We start from the raw sequence: 27,999 nt of genomic DNA, 5'->3' as shown, positions 1-27,999 counted from the left end.
AATGCTGAGTCAGCATTAAAATTTTTTGTTTGTAAAAAAAGAGATTTTATTTTGTTATCATACATTCAGTTTCTTTACTTCAGTTTTTTTATGGAAGATAAATGATTACATTTCATATTAAAATAAAAATTGTTTCTTTATCTCTCTTTGTTTATTTTTTATTTTTTAAGGCACCTAGAAAAATGACATCCCCATTGTACCCCACTCTCCCCTACTCCTTTGTTCATTACATTCTAAAGATGACACGACTAATAAGAAAATGACAAAGAGCTCAAATAACAAAATAGCTTGTATCTTTGAAGATATTAGTCTTAGGACCCATGTTAATTAGACCTTTTCTTCTTGTTTTGATCAATACTACCTGCTATCAAAAAATGTGACCCTTTTTTTTCAACACCCTGTATATGCAATCAAAATGTTTCGCAAAACATTACAGAGACGTTTGCAAAATCTCTAGGAAATGTTTAAGCAACCTTTCATAAACGTATTTGTGACAAAATAGCGGACATTTACACGTATCTAAGACGTATATGAGACATTTTTGAGATCTTTTTTGTAACACTTTGCGAAGGTCTCTGAAAGGTATTTGTTGAATTTTGTGCTGTGTGGGTCTGTATCAAATATAAAACAGTTGAACAAAGCATCTGTATAAATTATTAAATAAAAATATTTATTTATGTTATTTACGATTATAGTTAGTTTTATTTATAATAAATAACATTACAAAATGCATTCGTACAAAAATATAAATTTTGAATTTGCCGCGTAGTCGTGGAGCGAAAATGGTAGAATTTTGTTACTAATTGCGGCACAGACTTTTATATAATATACTAGACTGCGAGCTCCTTATATACTAAGGTCCGAATTCATAGTCGTTTCTCAAATTTTAAGACTAGAGAATTTCTTAAATCTATCCTAATGCGACCATTTCATTGGTTGAATAGGATAGCTCAACGTAACGGACATAAATGTACCCAATTTTTATGTACAAAACTAGCGCATGCGCCAAATAAGCTGACATGGAATGTGGTTTTCTACTAGCATGACGTAATTTATGACGTCATAAGGTTTACTACAGCATCTCGTAGCGCTAAGTGAACCAACCGTAATGCTGTTACAAATGCTCTGCAGTACTTGTAGTGCTTACTGAACCGCAGCCTGTATATAAAGCCCCTTGCACAATGCTAGGCAACAGGCAATAGAAATAAGGAATAGAAACTATTCACCAATAAATACGCGGAACAGAAAATATTTGCCAATAGGAGCAAAGAATAGATACTATTTCTGTTCTTATTGCCTGTTGCCTAGCATTGTGCAAGAGGCTTAATATTCTTCATCAGCTTATTTGACGCATGCGCAGTATAGTACTTTTAGTACATACTTTTTCGGGACACGAATATAAGGCTAGTATATAAAGAGCTCGCAGTCTAGTATATTATATAGAAGTGTGAATTGCGGCCGTACTTTGGCCGTATTCCGAAATTGCTGCCAGTTTACTGCCAGCACTGAAAATATATAATATACGTAACGTACACTATAGAATTTGCAGTACTGGTAGTAATTTCGGAACACAGCCTTTGTATATCTAGTGACTTTAGATGTGACGGCGCTAGTGCGCTACCTAGTGTGACGTCGCACAAAGCGATTGGCTGCATGGTTTTGGCGCGATCCGAGGTGAGCGACAACGACCATCGGCAAGCAAGCAGTCACCATTCTTCCGTCGTGTTGTTAATGTAAGTACCTCGCAAGCTGTTCACGGTTATATACACGTGGTGGCTTATTTCGCATTGAGTCCTGTACCTTATGGTTGTGACTGTTTTCGTCGGGCGGTATTGTAATTATCTGCTACGAGTTTGACTTGAGGCTAGCGGTTTGATCTCGCGTGTCCGGCATTTGTTCCGGTGTTGCTGTGTACTTGAACAATATACGGTTCTCGTCTTGGTATTTTCTGAATCATTTATTTGTAAACCTGATATCTCGATTCCCAGGCATTCCGCTCCCGGCTTGTCCATTTCTTGACGGCGTGCATTTTAATTTGATCTTTAAGAGAGGATAGCATAAGAGCGTTTCGATTTGCTCTGAGAGAAAAATAAGAAGAAAAAGCATAAAAATTTCTCAACTGGTCAATTTCAAAAATTACGACGACACAAAATCGCGTTACTATCATGTCGATGTCATCGAAAAAGTTCTGTTCCCCGGAAGATGTAAAGAAGAGAAATTCAACTATTAACAAAGAGGAGTAAGTTTGACAGTCTTGCTTTTCCTTCCTTTTCATATAAATTGCTAGTTGATAGCGATGTCAAAATAATCGCATTTGATAAGAAGATAGATGAAAACGAGAAACTTGCGATAACATAAAATCATCGACTTATAGGCCGGTATTTATAGTCCGGTCTTATATTTAAGATCGTCTTTAGTTCATCTTCAGATAATCCATAGCCAATGAAATGATACATACAATATCTAAAGATGAACTTAGACGATCTTAAATATAAGAACGGACTATGAATACCGGCCATAAAATGGACTGAGTATTGCGATAGACAGATGAGTGCTAGCTATAGAGAGAGAGGTACTACATAGGAGGCCTATGTCTGTCTCTTTTGCTAGCATCTCATTGGTAATTTTCATCGATATATCGAAAAATCTACCAACGAGATGCTAGCAAGAGAGACAAAATAGGCCTCCTATATGGTAGTACCTCTCTCTTTATAGCTGGCGCTCACCTGTCTATCGCAATGCTCAGTCCATTTTATATGTCGATGCGTAAAATACAACTAATACAAATCAAAGTGAATGAGTGACACCCGATTGACCACGTCGCCAATTGACCAATTCAAAGTAGGACACTCTGATTGGTCAATCGTTACCCTAGGCACAGGTCGATATAATTTGCTGTGGTCAATCGCAACGTGGTCAAACGAGACGCTCCCGAATGAGTAGGTATAACTAAACTGAAAGTGATCAACTATTTGTAGCGAGATGCAGGAATATGAGAAGAGAATCTTGCAATGCGTTCTAACAGAGAAGATAACTCCAATCGACCTTAAAAATTGGCTGCATTTCCATTTGTTAAAGCCGGAATTTATTTCAAAAATTCACATGGTTATAGTATATAGTAAGATTTATCATTTTTTTTTCTTCCATATTGTTTTTTATTTGCTATGGTCCATATTCTGAATCCTTTTTTATTGATAAAAGTGCTTCTAAAAGTGGCTGATAAGTCTTCTGATTGGCTGTAAGCCACTTTTAGAGACACTTTTATCGATAAAAGAGGATTCAGAATATGGACCTATGTAATATTGTTACTTACACCATGGCATTTTGAAATAGGTGTCGATGAGGCTATAATTGTGATGAAGAACAAGAATGTCTATAGCTTTGGTTATTCAGATTCTGCTGCCGTACATACTGCAATTTACCCCAAAAAAATAAAAGAATTATGTGGGAAAAACATAAAAACCTTTGCTCACGGCGATTTTTTCATCCTGGCACTTACAGAAGAGGGAGAGGTATATCAAAAAGTTTAGATTCCTTGAATGTGCCTTGATAATATACATCTGAGTTTCTGGAAACACAAATTTTAACTTGCTTGAATGATAAGATTTAGGCCCTGCGCACAATAGGAAAAAAATTAAATATTAAATATTAAACATTAAATTTATAGAAAGAGAAAAACAGAAGAGAAGATTTCCTTTCTCTTTCTCTCGTTCTATAAATTTAATATTTAATATTTAATATTTTTCCTATTGTGCGTAGGGCCTTATATTAGGAAGTTTTATATCCTTCCTAAATCATGAATATTTCTTAGGGGATAATGGAAATTTTTACATATATGAAAGTATAGTTTCATGATATTTTAAAAGCATGTAAAAATCAAGCATAAAATAACATCAGACTTCATCATTAATCTCTTGTTAAATCTTTAGATGCTTTTATGTAACATTCTAAATATAAAGTAAGATTAAAAAAAATGAGATCAAAAATGTATTATAGCTATACTATCTTTGAAAGGTTTATTACTGGGAGTTCAGGAAACGTAATTTGGACGCTGGGAAACCGCACATACATATCATGTCGCCTACTCGAGTCGCTGGTTTAAGCAAGAAACGTGTCGTGGACATCGCATGTGGCAAAGGTCATTCTCTCGCTCTGACTAGCGATGGAAAGGTAAGCAAAAGATTATATAAACTGTGACAATGATAACGATGATGATCATTCTTATAGACTAAACGATTGTAATTTAGATATATGCTTGGGGAGAAAATAATTATGGGCAAGTTGGTAATGAAAACACAGCAATTTTTATTAGTGTGCCGTGGCAGGTCAAACATGAATTGGAGAATAAGAATGTTGTCCATATTGCGTGTGGTGCAACATTCAACATAGTTATAACTGACGAAAACAAAATATATGGTTGGGGCAATAAGGATAAAGACCAGATTTCAACCGTTCAGACACAAAAATATTACGTATATCCACGCGAAATTACCAATATCCCGAATAAAATAGGTGATTTCTTTTTATGTCTGAAATTTTATTTCTAAGAATGTTGTATTATCGAACATTCTCATGGTTGAGATGGAAATCGATTTCAGTTAAGGTGACCTGTGGATATCATCATACGTTGGCACTCACCAATAAAGGAGAGATCTATGCCTGGGGCAATAACGATTACGGACAAATCGGCGTTAGTACATGGCTAATTTATGGGACATACAATTTGTCTGATCCGATTATGGTAACTCATATGGATTATTGATGAAAAACTCTTAAATAATTGCCATGATGAGTAGGACGAGAAACAAATCAATAAGGAAAAACATGATCGACAGGTGAACGTGCCCGAGATGGGAAAGGTTTTGGATATCGCTGCTTTTGATGAGACGAGCATTGCCGTCGGCTATGATGGAACAATCTATGTATGGGGTAAATATTTTTATGAGAACTATTCTTACACCCCGCTTTCCATGAAGTTTTCGAGGATTCATGACTTGTTTGCGTACAATGGCTTGAGAATCACGCACAAACCATTGACTGTGTTTACGAATAATTACAAATATGTTGAAGAAATATTGAATATATTGGAATCTATAGGAGCAGCATTTGATGATCCGGTATGTTTTCTATTATTGCACTTTTTTACATTATAGAGCATAAAACTAAATATAAATAATACATATTTTCTTATATTAGTTTGATTGGTATAAAAGAATATATATATATATATATATATATATATATATATATATATCCAGTAAGTAAAATGTTAGCAGGTTGGCAGCAGCCCTGGCGAAAATAAGAAACTTTATAAAGCGTTAACAACCGTTGAGTGAGGGTTTTCTGAGAGTTTATATGCTTTTCAAACTTTGTAAGAGCACTTACATAACGCTGTTGGGTTTTGAATGCTTATCAAACGCTGCAGTGTTGCAATTTTTGTTCTACAAACTCTTTATATAATGTTACATGAAAGTTTTGCAATGCTGAGGTAACATTTTTCAGAGTACGTTCAGTAAACGTTGATACATCTTCGTGTACAGAGTTTACTCAGACTTTTCAAACGTTTACGTTTACGCTATAACGTACAAACGTCTTTTAAACGCTGCAGTGTTGCAATTTTTATTCTACAAACTCTTTACTAATCGTTTTTAAACTCTCGACGAACTTCCACAAACGTTCATGTAAACGCCAAACAAACGTCTCATTTTTGCCAGGGAGATTGGCAGCAAATTCGATCAGAATCCCACACCAGAACCGTAGCCATCTGTGTCCGCATTAAGCTTTTGTTTTGGCGACAGAGTCTGTAAAACATAACCTGTCAACAAACTGTCGGCAGAAACCGAGCAGGATCTGCGCGATGCAATTTGATGTTAGATTGCCAGCAGAAACCGAGCAGAATCTGCGCATGCAACCTGATGTCAAATTGACAGCAGAAACTGCACAAGATTTGCGCTTACTTTTATTAATATTATATAAATGCAACAAAATTGATTATTACAAGTGCTAAATAAGAATATTATCGGCAAGTTAATTACAATTTTCTTCTAAAATGACATATATGTCATATGTTATATCGTAATATATGTTAATGTAATATATGTTATATCGTAGTTATCTCATATAGCGAAGGACTAATTTAATTTAATTAAATTAATAATAAAGTAAATGATAAAAGTAAATGTAACTTGTAAAACTGGAGATGTAATTTATTTAGAATTAAATTCTTGCTTTATGCCTCAAATAGGCAGTACATGAATAATTTTCCATTTATCATATTGATTCCAATCAGTTTAATATTCTGAATCTCATCTGCTTGTATCAGATATCAGAAATTAAAGTGATAGAAATAGTTACTATATTTTTGATCTTTTATTAATAATCGCGACTTTATATATATTTCCGACAGAAATTAGATTACGAGAAAGTACAGCTCACGTAGCGGTAAGTGAAGGAACTATCGAATCGTGCAAACTCTGTTCCGTTTCTGCCGTCAATCTGCTATCAGAGATTGTGTGCGCAGATCCTGCTCGGTTTCTGCCGACAATCTGTTGTCAATTGCGTCGCACAGATCCTGTTCAATTTCTGCCATCAATCTGCCGTCAGTTATATCAGCAGGCTCTACTCGATTTCTGCCGATAATTTGACATCAAATTTCATTGCGCAGATCCTGCTCGGTTTCTGCAACCAATCTGATATCAAACTGCGTTGCGCAGATCTTGCTCTATTTCTGCCACCAATCTGCTATGATAATTTTAAACAAATCCTGTTCAGTTTCTGCTATCAAATTATGTCAGCAGGTTTTGTAACATTTCTGCTGACATTCTGTTATCATTATTTGATATAACAAATTTTTTATACAATCTGCAATCTTACTGTCGACAAAAATTTGTAGCAGAAATTGACAAAATCTGTTTGAACAGACTTTGTTGACTGGGATATATATGAGATTTGTAGATTTTTGTAGAAAAAGATTTGAAAATTTTTTTCTAGAAAAAATGTATTGCAATCGTTACTGATGGTTTTGGTTGAGACTTGCACTCACTCCAATCATATATTGAATTATAACATTAAGAGTGAAAAAATACGTAATTTCTATGATAATTTTTATATTAATCTGATATTATTAAATTATTTAATAATTCTTGTTCTTCAGTTGACAAGCGATTTTACCATACAAATCGAAGGACAACCTATTTACGTTCACAAGGCTATTCTTAAAATTCGTTGCGAATATTTCAAAAAGATGTTTCAACATGATTGGGCTGAAAATATTCAAAGGTAAATTTAGAAAAGAAAACTGGTACTTTTATAGAGAATTTCTCACAAGTTTAGTTATTTCATAATGTCGACGCATTATTATTCTGACAGTACATCGGATTCATCATCAGTGTTCACCGTATCGGATGAATTTTCTTACATCGTTTATAAAGCCTTTTTAAAATACTTATATACAGGCACAATCGATTTACCTTCGGAGAACGCATTAGGTAATTGAAGCTGCAAACGTAAACGTAACCTATCATGAACTTACAATTCAAACACTGCAATGACATTTTTTACAGAACTTATGGAATTGGCCGACATGTACTGGGAAACCAATCTTATAAATGATTTTATAAAAGATCGCAGTCAAATAATAAAAAAAGCCATCACTGTGTCAAATGTATCATTCTTCTACAATAAAGCGATCAAATACAATGCTGAGGTACGTATTACAGTTCAAGGTTAATCATTATTAATGTTGAAATTCATTAATCGCAATTTATTTTATACGTATATCATGTGAATTTTAGGAACTCGAGGAGTTCTGCTTCCAGTTTGCTTTGTGTCATATGACAGCTGACACATTATTGGAAGATATTAAGTTAGACATGAATATGCAGGCTAAGTTTATCCACAAAGCAGCGACACAAAGTCGCGATACTATCATGTCGATGTCGTCGAAAAAGTTCTGTTCTCCGGAAGATGTAGAGAAGAGAAACTCAACAATTAATAAAGAAGAGTAAGTTTGGCAGTTTTTTTTTCCTTTTTATACATAAATAGCTACTGAATGATAGTGAGATCGAATCGCATATGCCGGTAAAAAAATAGGTGAAAACAAGAAGCTTGCACTGACATGAAATACAACTAATACTAATACTAGTAAATCACAGTGTATGAGTAGGTAACTAAACTGAAAGTGATCAACTATTTGCAGCGAGATGCAGAAATATAAGAAAAGAACCTTGCAGTGCTTTCTAGCAGAGAGAATAATTTCAATGGATCTTAAATATTGGCCGTTTTTCCAAATGCTAAAGCCGGAATTTATCCTACAGATTCACATGGTTATGATATTTGGTAAGATTTATCTTTTTTTTTTCTCATATTGACTTTTTTGCTAAGTGATATTGCTACTTATATTATGACGTTTTGAAACAGATCAGCAGGGTGGCAATGCTATAATTGTGACAAAGGATAAGAATGTCTACAGTTTGGATTATTATTCAAAGATTGAAGGCAGACGTGCTATCTATCCCAAAAAAATAAAAGAATTATGTGGAAAAAACATAAAAACCTTTGTTCCCTTTGTTGAAAGGTACTTGAATTCTTCCATCCTGGCACTTACAGAAGAGGGAGAGGTATATCAAAAATATTATATTCCTTGAATGTGCCTTGATGGCATATCTGAATTTCTGGAAATAAATTTTAACTTGCTTTGAAAGATGAGATTGATGTTAGGAGGTTTTATATCCTCCTTAAATCGTAAACTTTTCTTCCTTCTTAGGCAACAAGTGGAAATGAAAATGTTTATATACATGTGTGGGAAATCATAATAAAATATGAGTAGATTAATTAATTAAGAATATATATTAAATAAATAAATTGTTTTGATTAATAGAAGTACAGATATTTGACCATAATATTTATTTCAACATGCAAATATTTTTAAAATTAAGACTATAGGATGTGAAAGATTGCAATGAGGTAATTTTTATTTTCTTAATTAGAGAAACAAAAGGAAAAAAACTTGAAAATATCCCTGATAAACAAGGAAAAACAGAGATTGCATCATTTTTAATTCTTTATATATTCAATATGGTATATTTGTAAAAATTAAAGCAATATACACACACATACTTATAGTTTCATAATATTTTAAAAATGTGAGAAAACGTTCATTTTTTTACTTCTATCAATATGGACAGTGAGTTTATATAATTTTATCCAATTGAAAAGCACTTAGGGTGGAATAGTATCAAACTTCATCATTAATCTTTTAAGTTTTTTCTACTAGTGCTTTCATAAACATGCTTTTTTAAACATTCTAAATTAGATTCTAAAAATCAAGTGAAAAATGTATTACTACTATGTTACTTTTGAAAGGTATATTACTGCGATTTCGGAGATGGAGAGATTATACCTGAAAAATCCACAATTACTCAAGTTGCCGGTTTAAGCGAGAAACGTGTCGTCGACATCGCGCGTGGATATTGTCATTGTCTTGCTTTGACTAGCGATGGAAAGGTAAAGCAAAATATTATTATAAACTGTCACAATGATAACGATAATGATTCTTATGAATTAAACGATTGTAATTTAGGTATATGCTTGGGGAGAGAATGATTTGGGGCAAGTTGGTATCAAAAACACAGCAATTTTTCTTAGTGTGCCGCGGCAGGTGAAACATGAATTGGAGAATAAGAATGTTGTCCATATTGCGTGTGGTTTATATTTTAACATAGTTATAACTGACGAAAACAAAATATATGGTTGGGGCGACAACGATAGCGGCCAGATTTCAACAGTTCGGTCGCAAAAGTATTATGCATATCCGCAAGAAATTACATTATCAGATGAAATAGGTAACTTTTTTTGTCTAAGATTTGATTTCTAAGAATGTCGCATTATCGAACATCCTTATAGTTGAGATGGAAATCGATGTTTCAGTTAAGGTGACCTGCGGATATTTTCATACGTTGGTGCTCACGAATAAAGGTGAGATCTATGCCTGGGGCGATAACTTAGACGGACAAATCGGCGTTAATAAAGATTATAGCGAATTGCAACGTCCTGGTCCGATTATGGTAACTCATGGATTATTGATGAAATCTTTTTAATAATTACCATGATGAGTGGGACAAGAAACAAAATAATAAGGAAAGATATGATCAACAGGTAAACGTGCCCGAGATGGGAAAGGTTTTGGATATCGCAGCTTTTAGTAATTTGAGCGTTGCTGTCGGCTATGATAGGATTATCTATATATGGGGTAACTTTTACGATCATACTTGCGGAATTAAGAACCCGTTTCCCACGAAGTTTTCGACAATTCAGGAAGTATTTGCGTACAGTTACTTGAAAGTCACGCACAAGCCATTGATTATGTTTATGAATATTGAAGAAGTATTGAATATATTGGAATCTGTAGGAGCAGCATTTGATAATCCGGTATGTTTCCTGTTATCGTTCTGCATATGTACTTTTTTGCATTATACAGAGTACGTAATAAATACCGGTAAAATATCGCGAAAACGAAACATTTTAGAAAAAAATGTTTCATACAACAGTTGTTGGGTTTTAATAAATGCATTAAATAGCAAAACTTATTTGACCTTGAGCGTAACCATGGAGGAACTCTCAAGGTCAACCTTAAAATTTTAAATGGAAACCTCCAATTTTTATTCAATATTCTTATAGCTTATCTCGAAAGCTTTCCAAAATACTATAATTAAGTTATTTTTCATTGAATACTTTTCGAGTTATGCGGCTTGAAGTAATTTCTTAATTTTACATAAATCATAAAATATCTAGTAAAATATTCATTTTTCAATTAGTTTACCTTAATACTTTTATGCACAAAATAATGTGAGGAATCAATTGGTGTAAAGAAAAAACAATTGTTTTGATGAAAAAATATGTAATTGTTAATTACAAATTACATATTTTTTCTTAGAAACAATTGTGTTTTCTTTACGCCAATTAATTCCTCACATTATTTTGTGTATAAAAGTATTAAGGTAAAATAATCGAAAAATGAATATTTTACTAGATATTTTATGATTTATGTAAAATTAAGAAATTATTTCAAGCTTTATAATTCGAAAAGTACTCAATGAAAATAACTTAATTATTGTGTTTTGGAAAGCTCTCGCAATAAGTTACAAAAATATTGAATAAAAATTGGAAGTTTCCACTTAAAATTTTAAAGTTGACCTTGAGAGCTCCTCCATGGTTACGCTCAAGGTCAAATAAGTTTTGCTATTTGATGCATTTGAAATGCATCAAATAGCAAAACTTATTTGACCTTATTATTTGATGCTATTTGATGCCTTTGAAACCCAACAATTCTTGTATGAAACTTTCTCTAAAATGTCTTGTTTTCGAGATATTTTGCCGGTGCAGTATTTTTTGAGTACCCTGTATAACATAAAACTAAATATATATAATACATATTTTCTCATATTAGTTTGGTTGGTATAAAAGAATATAAAAATTTATATTGAGATTTGTAGATTTTGTAAAAAAATGTTGAAAAGAGAAAAATTACGTATTTTTTATGATAATTTTTAATATTAGTCTGATATTATTAAATTATTTAATAATTTTTGTTCTTCAGTTGACGAGCGACTTTACCATACAAGTCGAAGGACGACCTATTTACGTTCACAAGGCTATTCTTAAAATTCGTTGCGAATATTTCAAAAAGATGTTTCAACATGATTGGGCTGAAAATATTCAAAGGTAAATTTAGAAAAGAAAACTGGTACTTTTATAGAGAATTTCTCACAAGTTTAGTTATTACATAATGTCGACGCATTATTATTCTGACAGTACATCGGATTCATCATCAGTGTTCACCGTATCGGATGAATTTTCTTACATCGTTTATAAAGCCTTTTTAAAATACTTATATACAGGCACAATCGATTTACCTTCGGAGAACGCATTAGGTAATTGAAGCTGTAAACGTAAACGTAACTTATCATGTTCTTACAATTCAAAAACTGCAATGGCATTTTTTACAGAACTTATGGAATTGGCCGACATGTATTGTGAAACCAATCTTATAAAAGATTGCAGTCAAATAATAAAGAAAGCCATCATTGTGTCAAATGTACTTTTCTTCTACATTAAAGCGATCGAATGCAATGCTAAGGTAAGCTCGAGATTAATCGCTGTTAATATTGCAATTCATAAATCACAATGTATTTATTTACGTGTGTACAATATATCATCGAATATCATGTGAATTTTAGGAACTTGAGGAGTTTTGTTTCCAGTTTGCTTTGCGTCACATGACAGATGTAGTACTATCGGAAGATTATATTAAATTAGATATAAATACAAAGGATAATTTTATGCGCAGAGCAGCTAAAGAAAATGCTTTCAGAATGTAATGCTTTTAAGAACGCAAATCTTTCGACATAAGATTTGAACCAAATCATCGATTGTTTCTTTATTTTTTTACGGGCACCAACACCATACGCATTCAATAATAAAGTAAACCATTTGTTCCAGTTACCATTTCATAGTGTAATATTACATAATTTAAATATGCAATATGTAATTTTATGTAATAAATTTATTTAATTTTATTTACCCTGGCGAAAATAATTATCGGAGCGTAAGTCGAATGTAAGGAAAGAGTAACAGAAGTGTAAACGAAGCTTCTAGGAGGCGTAAGTTGAAACAACGAAACATAAATGAAGCGTTAACACTTCGTTGTTTCAATTTACGTCTCCTAGAAGCTTCGTTTACACTTCCCAATAAGCAAAATGTAAGCAGTATGTCGACAGACTGGCAACAGATTTGATCAAACCATGTTAGCAGAATGACATCTACTGCGTCCTCATCCAGCTTATATTCTGCTGACAGAGCCTGCTCACAGAATCTGACAGCAGATTGATAGCAGAAATCCAGCAGGATCTGTTAACATGACTTGACGCTCGATTGGCGGCAAAAACCGAGCAGAATCTGTAAACATAATCTGATAACAGATTGTCGGCAGAAATCGAGCAGGATCTGCGCACGCAATCTGATGGCAAATTGACAGCAGAAACCGAACAAGATTTGGGCTTACTTATATTAATGTTGTATAAATGCAGTAAAATTGATTATTACAGGTGCTAAATAAAAGTATTTTCGGTGAGTTATCGGTTAATTACAATTTTTTCTGATATGACATAATGTATAATAATATATGTTATATCGTAATTATTCTCACATAACGAAGGACTAGTTCAATTTAATTAAATTAATAATAAAGTACAAGTAATTTAATTTATAAAACGAAATATAATTTATTTAGAATTAAATTCTTGCTTTATGCTTCAAATAGGCAGTAAATGAATAATTTACCATTTATCCTATTGATTCCAATCAGTTAATATTCTAAATCTCATCTGCTTGTATCAGATGTCAGAAATTAAAGTGATAGAAATAGTTACTATATTTTTGATCTTTTATTAATAATCGCGACTTTATACAGGGTGATTCTGAACAGACGTTTGTCTTTAAAAAGATAAATTGTCGAGTCTATTCTAAAACGATTTTCCCTTTACCAAAATTGTCTACGGGGCTTAGTTTTTAAATTACTAAATAAAATAGTTCGCGAATTACGGAACGAGTACAAGAGGTAGACAGGGACGGCGCAACTCACCGTCCGATACAGGCGATCATGTGGGGGGCGCGACGCGATCAGCTGATTGCTGAACACGATGGTTTTAAAAATATACCTTCTAACGAGCTATAATATTTCTTTTATGACTTGTCCGACCAGCATACTCTTACGATGCAAATCCATCACTGCCATTCTACATATATTTCCTCGTTCTTCTCTATCACAAATTCTTCTATTGTCTTTCTCTATCACAATTCTTATAATTCTTCTATCATCCATGATTGATTGTATTCAGGTAAAGCGTGCAAGATTACTTTTTGCATACTCTCCAACATCTATAAAATTATAACAAGACTTAAATCATTATATTACTATAAATTAATTTATATAATTCTTTAAATTTTTTTAAGTATTGTTTTTCTCTTTCAAATTGCAACAAAATAAGCATTATTTTTCTTTTATTTATAACAGTTAATCATCGTTGTAATATCGATTTGATTTCTCAAAAATTGATATTTTTATTTGTGTAATAGTTTGCTTCTAAAGAGAAAAAAAAATTATTTATTTCAGCCTTTTATTTATACTGTTACGTCCCTGGTTCGGGTCGCGGTCGAGTCCGTCGTGGAACGAGAAGAAGTCCGTTGTCAAGAGGTTGTTGACAGCGGCGGCTGTCATTTGAGTCTGGAGCCAGCTGTCAGGCTGTGTGGACGCGTTTCTCTTACGAGTCGATCCGTGTTATCATTATTGTGTATTTACGTTCTGAGTTACCGTTTGTGTGGTAATTGTGCAGTGCATTAAAGTTCATTAGTTTCCTTAAGTGCTTGTTTATTTAGCGCGTTCCGCGAGCGGCCGATCTCTTTACCGCGCGACTTCGATATCTATCGAAGTCCCCGCCCCGGGCGTAACAATACCTATTATTGTCATCAATATACCTCATGAATTCTTGTGATAGGAATATCGAAGATTTTGATCTGCTCCTTCATATTCTGACAAAAATCTTTCCACTTTGGCTTGGTCCATGTCATAATTGTTAAGCCAGGTTCTAATAAAGATGCAACACAAACTAAATGCGGTAACAATAGTGGATGAACTTCCAATTTTACGAGCTTGACGATAAATACAAACGAATTCCTCGATCATAAGTTGAAGAGAATCCGTGATCAGTGTAAAATGATCTTTTTTTGGTGAATATTATTAGTGCAACGATTTGAATCTCCAAATTTATTTTCGCTAAACAATCGGCTTCATGGAATAAAAGGACGACTCGGTTTTCCAAGTTGATTTCCACTTTTGCTGATTTCTAGAATGCAAAATTGTTTTCTTTATAACATTCATCACTTTATCACACATTTTATATAAAAATATTTGTAATATGTATTGAAAATTTATAAAATTTTATAAAATTTAATAAATTTTAAATATTTAATTTATAAAATTGATAAAATTTATTAAAACAATATAAATTTTTATTATTTAAAATCTGACCGTTTCAAACAATCCTTGATGACCCAGGAATTTTGATGCGTCCAAATCTCAGCAATGTCTGATATTGTTTTAAAATAGCGACAGCATAATTGTATCTTTTCATTAAGTCGACAGTTAATGGTAATGTCTTTAAAACAGGGTGATTTGATACGGACGTCATCAATTCATTTAGATGTGCTCTAAAATTTCAAAATTGCTATCAGAAAGTTGTTTCCAAGATTTCACACATAATATCAATAAGAATAAGATATAAAGAATGAATAAAATGTTAGTACAACCAATAGTGATAATTCATTATATTAATGAAATTTTATTTAACCCAAAACTAAGGTATAAAAAGTTATCAATATGTCTAATGCATCTTTTATCTTATTCTTATTACTTACTTGTGTCTTAACATATTTACACATTTTGATTTATATATTATTATAACATAAAAAGATTTTTGGCAATAGCTAAATTAATAAGAAAATTTTCTACAGCCGGTGCTGAGTTTTTCTCTTTAAATATCTCAATAGACGTTACCTTTCTGCCATCTGGAGCTTGAATTATTGCTAATAAAGTTAATTAATAATTTAAAAGATCTTTTGTTTTATCTCAGAAATAATTTGTGCCTCTAGTTTTGATTTTCGCATAGTTGAACCATAAATAAAGCTATTTCTTTGTAAGTTTTCGTCATTGTTAGACTTTCTGAAATAAGTAAAATAATGATTAGATAAATTATTAGAAAAAAATATTTAATAAAAAATTAGTTAAAAGGCTACAAGGACCAACGCAATGGTGGAAATATGCAAAAAATAATAAAACGGTTATTACAATAAAATAACCATATGAAAATGTTTATTTAATTTGAACATGACAAACGCCGCGTTTCAATCCAATTCGGATCCTTTTCAATGTCGACTAACAAAGAGAATAATAAACATTAAGATAAAATTAAAATTAACGGTCATAGGAGAAATGTAAATAAGTTTCGGAACAACGCAAAGTCAAAAAATCGGAAGCAAATATATGTACAATAACGGAAAATTTAAACCGTCAATCACAAAAAAGGAAAGAACGCATCGCATTAACGTATCGCCACAGAAAACCCGAAAGCTCGTACCGCATACCACCAGTATACCGTTAAAAACGAGATGATCCTCTCCAAAAAAACCGGAAGGAAAACCCACATACAGGTCCATGACCATTTCCAAAAGAAAAAACAGTCAAAGATGCATAAATCGATGACCAGTTGGAAACTTGATGGTCCAAATATGTGCGAGTAAAAGCTTAAAAATCTGACACTCTAAAAAAGAAAAACAAGACAGAGCAATAATTTAACAAACAATCCGGAAACTACTTAAGAGAAACATTCATATAAAGCAAGAGTAAAGTTAATATAATAAAATCACATACCGGTCTCTAAATTTGAAAGTGATCTCAAATCAAAAAATCGAACACAAAGGGAGAGCAAGTTAAGCACAACTTAACGTTCCAATCAACAGAGTCGAACTGAGGCACATGGGGATCACATATAGCACAGAACGCGAAACATCAAAAAGAGGGGGGGGAAGGGGGAGAGAGAGAGAAGGGAAAGGAAGGAGAGGAACAAAACGTCACAGAAGAAAAGAAGACAGAACGAAGGAAAAATTTCAAATAATTACTGCGAACATTTTTTTATAATGGGCAAATACATCTTATCCAAGAATTCGGTATCGCTCTGAATGTTAAGGCCATGGTTCTGACCAGAGATATGTAACATCTCAGCAATTAGCCTCTTTTTATATCTAGGTTCCTCCTCCAAATTGGAAACATTCTCCCAATCAAACTCATGTCCGTTCAATCTATGAAGAGACACAACTGAGAGAGAACCAGAAGATTTATTAATATCAGAACGATGTTCTTTAATTCTGGTCAGTAACTTCCTTTTAGTTTGCCCCACATATGAAGCATCACAGTCTAAACAACTAATTTTATAAATGACATTCGCGTGGTGGAATTTAGATACCGGATCCTTGTACAGTCTAATAAGGGATTTTAATTTGTTATTGACTGTATATGCCAATCTTCTGTTCGCATAACTCTTGATGTTGGAAACAAAACCTCTTGGAAAACTTGAGGAAAAAGGAATGGTGAAGAAAGGAATAAGAGAGGAGGAGGATTGAGTGAGAGCAGTTTCGTTATTGTTCACGTCAGAGATTAAAAACTTTAATCTTTGAGAAATAGTGTGAAAAATAAATTTAATAGGATAACCATTGCCTAATAGAGTCGAAATAATAAAAGAAAAATTCTCATTATGAAACCGTGGATGTGACAGTTTAAAAATTCTATCAGTCAATCCAATGATAACTCCTTTTTTATGTGACAGAGGATGGTGTGAGAAAAATGATAGAAATCTTCCTGAAAAAGTCGGTTTCCTATACCAATTAAATTCAATATAGTTATTGTTGATTATGATAGTTGTGTCCAGGAAATTTATACTGTTGTTGTTTGAATATTCAATGGTAAACCGTAGTCTATTGTGAAGCGAATTAAAAACCTGGAAAATATGTTGGATGTATTGTTTAGGAGCAGCAAGAACAATATCATCAACGTAGCGAACATAAAAGGGAAGGGAAACAGGAAGAGACGAAATTGCTCTGTCTTCCAAATCAGACATAATAATATTCGCTAAGATCGGGGAGAGAGGAGATCCCATGGGAGTGCCAAAAATCTGTTTATATATGACATTGTCAAATTGGAAGTAGGTGGAGTCCATAATAAGATTTAAAGCAATCAAAAATTCTTTATAAGGAATGTTGATGTTGTTTTTAATTAAATGCCATCTTTTAGCAATTCCTCCAATAACCAAATCTAATGGAACATTAGTGAAAAGACTCTCCACATCCAATGAGACCAAATCGTACCAATCATCTAAGAACACATTGTTAAGTCTTTTAATCAATTCAAAGCTATTCGCAATATGGCTATTCGGATTAGGTAAATTTTTGTCTAACATGTTGTGAAGGAAAGACGCTAGCGAATAAAGAGGGCTATTAATACAAGAGATGATGATACGTAACGGGCAATCTTTCTTATGGATCTTTGGCAGTCCGTAGGCACGCGGTAAGATCCCATCTGTACTCAATAGCGCTCTATAAGTACCGTTAGAGATGTAATCATTTTTACGCCAACGCTGTAACAACTCCCTCAACTGGGAGATGACTCTATTCGTCGGATCGCGGTTCACTACCATGTACGTGTTCCGGTCTGATAGGAGGTCATGCATCTTGTCAAAATATTCGGACTTATCAAGAGAAACAGTTACATTCCCCTTATCGGCTTTTGTGACAATGATGTCAGGATGGTCGGAAAGGAATTTTTTTGTAATTTTAGTTAAGGATAGCAAACGAGAGTCCAGATCTGAAAAATGAGGAGGGGATAATAGACACTTATTAAGAGTCTGGACTGACAAACATCTAATATTGTTAGCCGTTTCCCGATCCAAACTGGAGATATTATGTTCAATATTTTTAATGAAATCGAATACAAAATGTTGCGAATTAGGAAGGGAACGCAAACAAAATTTCTCTCCCAATTGTAAGAGGGATTGAACTTCCTGAGGAATATCGGTCTTGGACAAATTTACAAACCAATTGTTATTAACCGAATTAACAAGGGATAAATTATCTTTCATGTGAAAATTCTTGGGATTAACATGTACATTAAAAGGAGTATGAGAGGGAGGTTGAGGAGTGGGTGAGAAGGAAAATGTGGGAAGGGGGTGCTGTTCATGAGGGCAAGAACCTGTAAAAGATCTTAACTTTCGCTTGTAAGGATTCATGGGAGGATGGGGGGGGACGGAACAAAAATATTTGATAAGAGGTACGTTAGGACGAAGAAAATCCGGCTGTTTTTTAGCGATCCATTTTAGTTTGTTATTGATTCTCTTATTTTCCACAATATTAAAATGATTAAGAGAGGAACGTTGTCTCCTGATAAATTCATTAAGAATACGAACCGGGACCCGTCCAAACAGAATCTTAGAGCATCGCAGTACATTATGTATTTCATTATAATAAAAAAATATTTATTTATTTGTTATATTTATTTAAGAGAAATAAAAGTAATATTTAGAACTTTTTTTATTACCTTTTGCATGCGATGCTACAGTTCTTTCTCGAGCAGGAATGTTTACGAGCAAGTCATAGAAGTCTGTTCTTGATGATAATGAGCTATTATTGCAGCCTGCCACATAATGTGAATATCTCTATATGCAACAAAAATAATAATTATAAAACAATACAATATAATTATTATCTATTAATTATATAAATATAGTTACTAATTAATGCTATTAATTAGTAACTATAATAATAACAATAAATAAAAATAATCGATATTGATATTGACTTATGCAGTCCATTTAGAAATGAAATTGTTTATTTTATTTATATTTTCTTACTATTGAAGATAATTTTTATAAAATACATGCCTTTAATAATAACTTTTCTGTGTTTCATTAATGCAGAAAATGTTCTTATTCACTTAAGAAGTTGCTCTCAGCTATGATGATATACATATAATGATCTTTTTTTTTCAATAAAAGAGCAGTATAAATCAAAATCGTTTCTAATTCAAATGTTTTAATCAATCCTTTGACATTGGCACTAGCTGCAAATCGATAAGTACTCAAATCGTCAGAAACAAATGTTCCGTTTTCTCGAACACGATCCTTTTGTAAACACAGAAAGATATAATTGCAGAATCTCCATTTGTTTTCCTGTTCTTGCAATACATTTTACTAAGAACTCGTGACAGCACTTCATACCTTTGTAGATTAAATCCTTTGCAAAAGGAACCAATGCAAACTGTTTCACCTGAAATAATTTTGAAAACAAGATATGAAAATTCTTAACTGTATAATAAAATACTTCTTTTGATAAGAAAGATAGAAACTCTTATATAAATACCTACTTTTGGTAATTTATCCAAAGTCGAATACTTCACTGCAATATACAGGGTGACCCATTTTAACTTAGGCAGCCAAATAACTCGAAAAATAAGCAAGATAGAGAAAAATGTTTTAGACAAAAGTTGTATGGTTTCGAGGGGGCCATAAGATGGTATCATTGGTTTGACCTTGAAGAGTCATTTGAAGGTCACGTGAAGGTCACTTCAATTTTTTTAAATGGAATATCCTATATATTTTTGTACATTCTTGTAGCTTATTTCGAGAGCTTTCCAAAACACTATAATTAAGTACCTTTCCGTTAAGTACTTTTTGAGTTATGATGCTTGAAATAATTTCTTAATTTTACATAAACCGTAAAATATCTTGTAAAATATTCATTTTTCGATTATCTTACCTTAATACTTTTATGTACAAAATAATGAGAGGAATCAATTGGTGTAAAGAAAACACATAGTTGTTTTTAAGAAAAAATATGGAATTGTTAATTGCAAATTACATATTTTTTCTTCGAAACAACTATGTGTTTTCTTTACACCAATTGATTCCTCTCATTATTTTGTACATAAAACTATTAAGGTAAGGTAATCGAAAAATGAATATTTTACAAGATATTTTACGGTTTATGTAAAATTAAGAAATTATTTCAAGCCTCATAACTCAAAAAGTACTTAACGAAAATGTACTTAATTATAGTGTTTTGGAAAGCTCTCGAGATGAGCTACAAGAATATACAAAAATATATAGGATGTTCCATTTAAAAAAATTGAAGTGACCTTCACGTGACCTTCAAATGACTCTTCAAGGTCAAACCAATGATACCATCTTATGGCCCCCTCGAAACCATACAACTTTTGTCTAAAACATTTTTCTCTATCTTGCTTATTTTTCGAGTTATTTGGCTGCCTAAGTTAAAATGGGTCACCCTGTATATGTATATAAGAAGTGTAAATAATTTTCTGAAAATTTACATTTCTATGAAAAATAAATTTATGCGCAATTTAATTTTTTATTTTAAATTAATGGAACTTTTTACAGTTACCAATTATTTTATCAGGAGAAATATATGTTATGTCAATATTCTCTTACGATGTTACACTTTTTAAGTTTATCATCTAGATATGAAATTGAAGTATTTGCTTTTTTCGGCTCTGTATTTATTCTTGTTATCTGATATTGTTATCTTTGGAAACTAGATAAATATTCTTATAAAAGTCGAGCCTCTTCTATTTGAATAAAAAAATCTTCCGCTATTATTTCGTCATATCTACATAATCAATCGTTTTAAGATAGGAAAATCCAACATAAACATTTACGTATTTTATAAATTGTTATAATATATTTTTTATAAAATATAAATATTTATTACGATATTACTAATATTAAGGTATATTAAATATGTATAAACACTATATATCATCATTTCGTTTTAATGTTATCGCCTGATATATTGTAATGACATCAATAGAATCTAAACAATGTGGCATTTAAACTTGATACTCTTGAATCGAAAGCGTATCAATTTTAAAATAGCAAGATTAAACGCGAATCCATAAAGTATTAACAAACTTTATTGCCACTATTTCTTACCTAGATACAAAGTTATATGAATTGATTGTAAAATGGATTATATTCGTAAGATATATATTCTTCATATAAATTTCAACGGGTACGATCAATTTGTACGTTCAAAAATTTGTATTTATATTTTTAAAATATTATAGCTAATTTTTCGACTTTCGAATCGATGTGTCATAATAATAATAGATAACGCAAGCACCACTTCAAAAGTTTAAGCAAACAGGATGTATGATAATCGAATCTTGTTACATATATATATAAAATAAGTTTCGATTGCATTCTGTTTGCTTAAATTTTTACTTGTATATTAATAAATAAATTTGATAAAAATTTACGTATAGAACAAATTAATTTGTGAATATAAAATTTCTCTAATAGTAAGTTTTACACGTTTTTTAACATATATGAAATTACGATGTCAGTCCCTTGAGATTTCAGATTAATATCATTTCATAGATTAATATATGAAAAGATTTATATATTTATACATATATTATTTATATCTTTTTATATTAATTTAAAATGATAAATATCGAAAGACTGACATTATAATTCCATATATATATAGATCCTTTTGACATTCTTTTTATATTATGATATTATTCTCAATAATATTTATCGATAAAATATAATTAATCGCAGCACTCATTAAAAGTAATTTATTACCTTTATTAAAGGTAATTAAGAAAAACATCTTTTACTTTGCCTGTATTTAAATAGCACATCTGTATTTCGTTAAAGCTCATCAATGGTACAAATATGATTTATGTAACGATATGCGGTTTCTTATGTAAGTGGTAATGCATGTATGTTCGGTTCCATACATAATTTTTGTTTTGTTGTGTTTTTCCGCCTGTCGAAACGATCATTATCAAAGTGGGAGCTCGTGTCACGCAAAAAATGCAGAATCGCATGTCGAAATAACTTGACAAAAGCGCGAATAATTAAACGAGCGTAATAATTAGACAGTTTGTAAATTTTTTCTCTTCTTATCTCAAATATTTCATGGCTGCGATAATATTTAAATCGAAAGCAGTCGATAGGAATGGAAAATTTTGTTCGTGTAAATATTGACCGGATAATTACAAAAAATCTCGACGTGTTTTTTTGCGTCATTTATTAATGTTCATAAACCTTATCTTATTAAAAACTGGCATATTGCACAAGTAGATTAATATATTCATATGTTATATATTCATACATTCATTTATAGTGTGGTATTTTTTGACATTTTTGATTTAAATGAATGTGATATATCATGCATATAAGATATAGAATAACAATACATATTCGATGATTTACGTCTCTTGATAACTAATTATATAAAAATATATAACAGATTTATATAATTATAATTATATAAATCTGTTATATATTTTTATATAATTAGTATATAATTTATATAATTATAATTATATAAATCTGTTATATATTTTTATATAATTAGTTATCAAGAGACGTAAATCATCGAATATGGATCGTTATTCTATATCTTATATGCGTGATATATCACATTCATTTAAATCAAAAATGTCAAAAAATACCACACTATAAATGAATGTATGAATATACAGGGTGATTCAAAACAACCTGATGTCTTTGAAATATGATATTCTTGAACAAATTCTAAAACTATTTTTCCTCTTGAAAAAAATTTTTTTTAATTTTTTTGATATTTTATTCTTAAGAGTTACGTTATAACCCTCCTAGACGGTAATAATATTGTTAAATATTGTGTAGAAAAACTGCAATAATAATTTAATACACTTCAAAGGATCAAATATTGTGCAATAAAATTGACTGTCTGGGGAAAAAATTAAGCTTTGGACAAAATTTTTCAAGAGGAAAAATAGTCTTAGAATTCGTTCAAGAATATCATATTTCAAAGACATCAGGTTGTTTTGAATCACCCTGTATAACATATGAATATATTCTATCTACTTGTGCGATATGTCAGTTTTTAATGAGATAAGGTTCATGAACATTAATAAATGACGCAAAAAAACACGTCACGTGTACTTACGTGGAACTTTTAAAATAAAAAGACATGTGTAAAAATAAAAAACGTATATAAGCATATATATGGATAATACAATAATGCTACTTCAATTTTACTTTAAAGTTAGACTAACATAAGAGGGATAGAATGTGCGTTTTATGCCTATACTTTTTACTATTGCTAAACATTATTAATATGTTTTTGTGTAAACTTTTTTGCCATTCATATTAATATATCATATTTTTTAATTAACATATCATTTTTCAAAAAATTATTTTATTTTTAAATTCGAAAGAGATTTCGAAAGACAATCAAACATATCAAACACACACATACACACATCTATACATATCAATTAAGATATGTTAAGGCCAAATTTCTCGAGTTTACAAAATAAAATTGAAGCATCAATGAAAAATATCGATAATGCCTAACGATTATAAGAGCGATGAAAAAGTATAAGATCTGTTTCTTTTCACTTGCACTATTTTGCACACGTCCAATAGAATAAATATACGTGCATTAAAAAAAGAACTAACGGAAAAATAAAGAGAGTGCAAAAATAAAGAAATGAAAAAAGAAACGAATCTTTATCAACAAGAATTCCTTATATATGATTACCTTGTTGTGTTATAACATAATTTGACCATTAAATTGAAATTGATTACGCACCGAGATTTTTCTTCGCGAGACTTCTTCTCGACGGCGATGTTGCGTGCAAGAGGCAGCTTCTAGATCAGATAGAATCCGAATCTTTACACCGGATGTCGTGGCGTGTATAACGCACGACAGAGTATATAATGCTCGCCAGAAGCTCGCAACGTTAATCACCGCCCCGGCAAGAATTCAGTTCTTATCAGCCGCAGTATGCAGTATGTCGAAACGCGAATATATATGTATATCTTGATTTAATCGACGTGACTGTTTGCGTCGATGTCGTGCAAATGGGTCCCTCGTTTGCGAAATAATTTTTCGCAACGTAATTTTGTTGCATGTTACCGCACGTTCGGAAACATCATAATCAATTCGAATGATCGTGGTTGATGTTTTCGCGGAACGAATTTTTTATTCCGCGCTTCACGTATGATAATTACGTGTAATAGCGCAAAATTATCGTGCCGTGAGATGCAAGATGCAAGATGCAAGATGAGCCGAGCATCACGGAAACTGGAGATACAGATTTATCATTCTTCGTATGTGTCTAGATCGCGTATTTTTAAAATATAAAAATAAATAAACAAATATTTCGCGCAAGGTTTTGGGTCTTTAGAAAAAGTATTTACTCTCAGAAATATGACAAAGCCCAATCTCAGAGATATAATAAAGTTCCATTAATAAAAAAATTAAAATTGATAAAAATATCAAATATTTTCCTTTTCAATTTTATCCTATTTCTTATTCCTTTAGAATTTCTGAAAATCTGCAACGTTGAAATAACTTACATCTTCTATTGCTATGTGTTCAGACCACGTGCTTTGCGGTATCGCCGGGTATTTAACCGCAAAAAAATATTTAAATCCCATACAGCACAGAACATTGCAGTAATATTGCGGCAATATTGCAATGTTGCTGCAATGTTACAACAATATTAATAATATTGCTGCAATATTCTGTGCTGTATGGGATGTATGCAGATAAAAAAAGAATCTTTTACAACATAAACTTCATATAGACAGAAAAAAGTATATTGCAATTTACACTTGAAGGAGAATTATCGTCTCCTTCTATTTATCGATATAAATCTGTATTAAAAATCTGAATCTATCAAAAAAATCTGCTATCTTTCAAGTATTAATCTAATTTTCTTGTGGATATACGTAACTCTGATTTATTTGTATGTCACTTTTAGATAACATGATAGCAATATAATAGTGATAGAATATGTTTCTAGAATGCTTTTGCAGTGAATTTTTTTCTTGTTGTCTACTATTCGTGGTATTTATATATCATTGTCGATAGTTTTTATACAATAATACACATAACTTTGCGCGATATAACTGATAAATAATTGATAACTTCCACTATCTTACTTTTGAGAAGTTTAGATATAAGTAATTATCTAATAATTGTTGAAAATGCCAGCAAAATGTATAAACATACTAAATTCTGGATTATTTTATGAATACAATAATGTAATTCCGTGCTTTAATCTTGACTTTTAATTTAATTACGACATATTCCAAATTCTTTTTTCTAAAAATATCATTGCCCAGTAACATCATTATAGATACTAATTAATGTAGAAAATGTCATATAATTTATATTTCTAATTTAAATATTACAAGTTATTATAAATTATCATAAATTATTAAATATTTTTTTCAATTGAGATAATAATTCTAAGGAGTATAAAACGGTTAACAATTTTGGAAATATTTATTATTTACTTGATGCTACATAGAAGTAATATCTATTTAATAAATAACTATGATATAAGTAGTAATTAATTTATGTTTTATTTATTTCTCGTATTTAATACGCGATATGAAAATATCTAAAAATATTATAATATTTGAATTGCCCGCACAATTTAAATTTTATTAGAGGACGAAGAAAATCCCTATTCGATAGCCAACCTGTTTTCTTACTAGAAAGCACTCTTATTCCTGATTGGTCGATTAAATTCTATCTCACTTCGTGAAGGATTTTCGAACACATCCTGAAGAAAATGAAATAGTCGATTTCGGAACATGACATTCACGATGGGAAATAAACTAACGGAAATTCAAATTTAAACGAATCGTCACATGAATGAAAAAGTTATTGATATAAAAGTAATTTCTTCAAAAGCTAATGTGTTCCATTTCTTAAACATGAATAATTTATAATAATTCGTAATAATATATTTGGAATAATTATTAGGAATAGTATATGATATGATATGTGATACACATGACGCATAAATATAACCTCGATGTTTGTGATGCAAAAAAGTTTTGTCTCAAATAATTTAAAGCCGACGGCACACGGTACGATTTTTCGTACTGGATTTGATAAGATTTAGTAAAATACTAAAAATGCACCAATCAGAATGCAGCATTTCTAATATTTTACTAAATCTTATCAAATCCAGTACGAAAAATTGTACCGTGTGCCGTAGGCTTAAGATACGTTGAAGACACATTGTGAAAAAAAAAAATTATATATGCAAAGTACATCATCTCATATTATTTGTACAGTAAACTAACAATATGGACAAGCAGGATAATTTAGAAGAAATAGTTGATGGGCATTATAAGAGATTACATCAACTTAATGCGACCACAATATTTATAAAAGGTATGTTGATAGAATATATTATTTATTTTATATTATATCATTTCAACAATATAATAGTAATTTATAATTGCAAGATCATGTTTCATCTCTTATAGGTAAACACAATATAAAGGATGATCTTCAGAAAATACGTAATGAAGTATTGCAAATCTCATATGGCATTGATAATACGAGGAAAATTTTGGAGCAAATGAAGAAACAGAATACAGATTCTAAAGTAAGCTTGTTAAATTATTCACTCCTAAAGTTTTTTTAATTAAAGAATTGAAAGAAAGTTAGAACTTTATATTTATACGCAGGAATTATTGTCGTTGATTGACATTTTGAACAAAAGAATTTTACACCAGAAAGAAAATGTTCCATTGGAACTTATACAAGGTTATCAGAATGCTGATAAGCAAAAATGTATTCAAAATCAAATCTCTCCTGTTATAACAAAAAGTGCTATAAATTCAGCACATAAATTGATAGAGCAAAATATATCTGCAAATATGTACAATAGTGGTATTATTGAACAAGAAATAATAAAAGACTACTATTTATCAGCACAGAAGAATTTAATAACGTGCCTAAATATATGATTGGGAGACAAACTTTGGCGACAATTAATAGTTTGATAACTGATATAAATAATACGTTAATTACAAAGTATACAATCTTATCATTGGGGAAGGCCGCTGCCCAAAAGAGAGGGGAAATTAATCTATATCTACAATATAAAAAACAAGAGTTTGATATTAAAAGAGGAAAAGGTAAGTCCTCAATTTTAGCAATTTTTGCTAAGATATATTTTTTAATAATATGTTACAAATATAAAAAATACTATATATGTGTGTGTGTAATTTATATCAATATGATTTCCAGGATATTTATATTTCTTCACAGCTGAAGATTATTACAGACAAACCAAAAAAAAAATTGACAAGACTAAATTAAATTTAATAACTGTATTGCGCCATTGCAAACGTTTACGCGAATGCAGAACAAATAATGAACTGCGATATGTTGTAATTAATTAATATAATCTTTATTGTATATTGTATAGATATACAATAATTTCATAATCTTCTATCATTAATTAATAACTTTTGTGAATTAAATAATATTATCTTATGATAGAGA

At 31.1% G+C, this 27,999-nt stretch overlaps 1 protein-coding gene, 2 long non-coding RNA genes and 1 pseudogene across 14 annotated transcripts; 2 read left to right on the top strand and 2 right to left on the bottom strand.

The window, feature by feature from the left end:
* Window positions 1–1,893: 1,893 nt before the first annotated feature.
* Window positions 1,894–12,575, top strand: LOC145971038 (RCC1 and BTB domain-containing protein 1-like). Of its 3 annotated transcripts, XM_083098258.1 has the most exons (21): window positions 1,894–2,239; window positions 2,979–3,118; window positions 3,334–3,512; window positions 4,015–4,170; window positions 4,248–4,512; window positions 4,599–4,741; window positions 4,836–5,117; window positions 7,154–7,278; window positions 7,369–7,487; window positions 7,563–7,705; window positions 7,794–8,002; window positions 8,198–8,337; window positions 8,419–8,618; window positions 9,364–9,504; window positions 9,581–9,842; window positions 9,928–10,064; window positions 10,156–10,428; window positions 11,597–11,721; window positions 11,812–11,930; window positions 12,006–12,136; window positions 12,237–12,575. In XM_083098258.1, exons 1-21 carry the CDS (start codon window positions 2,166–2,168, stop codon window positions 12,375–12,377), a joined length of 3,504 nt encoding a protein of 1,167 aa, XP_082954384.1. In that variant the 5' UTR covers window positions 1,894–2,165; the 3' UTR covers window positions 12,378–12,575. The 3 variants fall into 3 exon arrangements, with proteins under 3 accessions (XP_082954384.1, XP_082954385.1, XP_082954386.1); XM_083098259.1 differs by lacking the exons at window positions 1,894–2,239; window positions 2,979–3,118 and adding an exon at window positions 2,793–2,939; XM_083098260.1 differs by lacking the exons at window positions 1,894–2,239; window positions 2,979–3,118; window positions 3,334–3,512 and having other exon boundaries at window positions 4,030–4,170; window positions 4,313–4,512.
* On the bottom strand, window positions 3,055–8,058 carry LOC145971083 (uncharacterized). Its single transcript, XR_014438751.1, has 4 exons — window positions 6,436–8,058; window positions 5,386–5,801; window positions 3,500–3,568; window positions 3,055–3,411 (listed from the first exon to the last, which is right to left on the bottom strand). It is a non-coding gene; the product is annotated as an uncharacterized LOC145971083 (long non-coding RNA).
* On the bottom strand, window positions 12,171–24,441 carry LOC145971075 (uncharacterized). 9 transcript variants are annotated; one of them, XR_014438745.1, is made up of 10 exons: window positions 24,271–24,441; window positions 19,878–19,926; window positions 19,542–19,781; window positions 19,199–19,316; window positions 16,484–16,911; window positions 16,209–16,373; window positions 15,611–15,775; window positions 15,086–15,264; window positions 14,533–14,900; window positions 12,171–13,935 (listed from the first exon to the last, which is right to left on the bottom strand). It is a non-coding gene; the product is annotated as an uncharacterized LOC145971075 (long non-coding RNA). The 9 variants fall into 9 exon arrangements; XR_014438741.1 differs by lacking the exon at window positions 16,484–16,911 and having other exon boundaries at window positions 14,533–14,642; window positions 14,722–14,900; window positions 24,271–24,439; XR_014438744.1 differs by lacking the exon at window positions 16,484–16,911 and having other exon boundaries at window positions 16,191–16,373; window positions 24,271–24,438.
* Window positions 24,442–26,264: 1,823 nt separating this feature from the next.
* Window positions 26,265–27,941, top strand: LOC145971065 (SKA complex subunit 1-like; annotated as a pseudogene). The gene is made up of 5 exons (XR_014438734.1): window positions 26,265–26,372; window positions 26,778–26,877; window positions 26,973–27,094; window positions 27,177–27,629; window positions 27,742–27,941. The product of XR_014438734.1 is annotated as an SKA complex subunit 1-like (transcript).
* The last annotated feature ends 58 nt before the right edge of the window (window positions 27,942–27,999 follow it).

This window comes from Camponotus vicinus, unplaced genomic scaffold (assembly GCF_025532165.1).
Source record: "Camponotus vicinus isolate PSW18456_S1 unplaced genomic scaffold, iyCamVici1.0 SCAF_4, whole genome shotgun sequence".
NCBI lineage: Eukaryota > Metazoa > Arthropoda > Insecta > Hymenoptera > Formicidae > Camponotus > Camponotus vicinus.
This window is presented reverse-complemented; position numbering and strand designations above follow the sequence as displayed.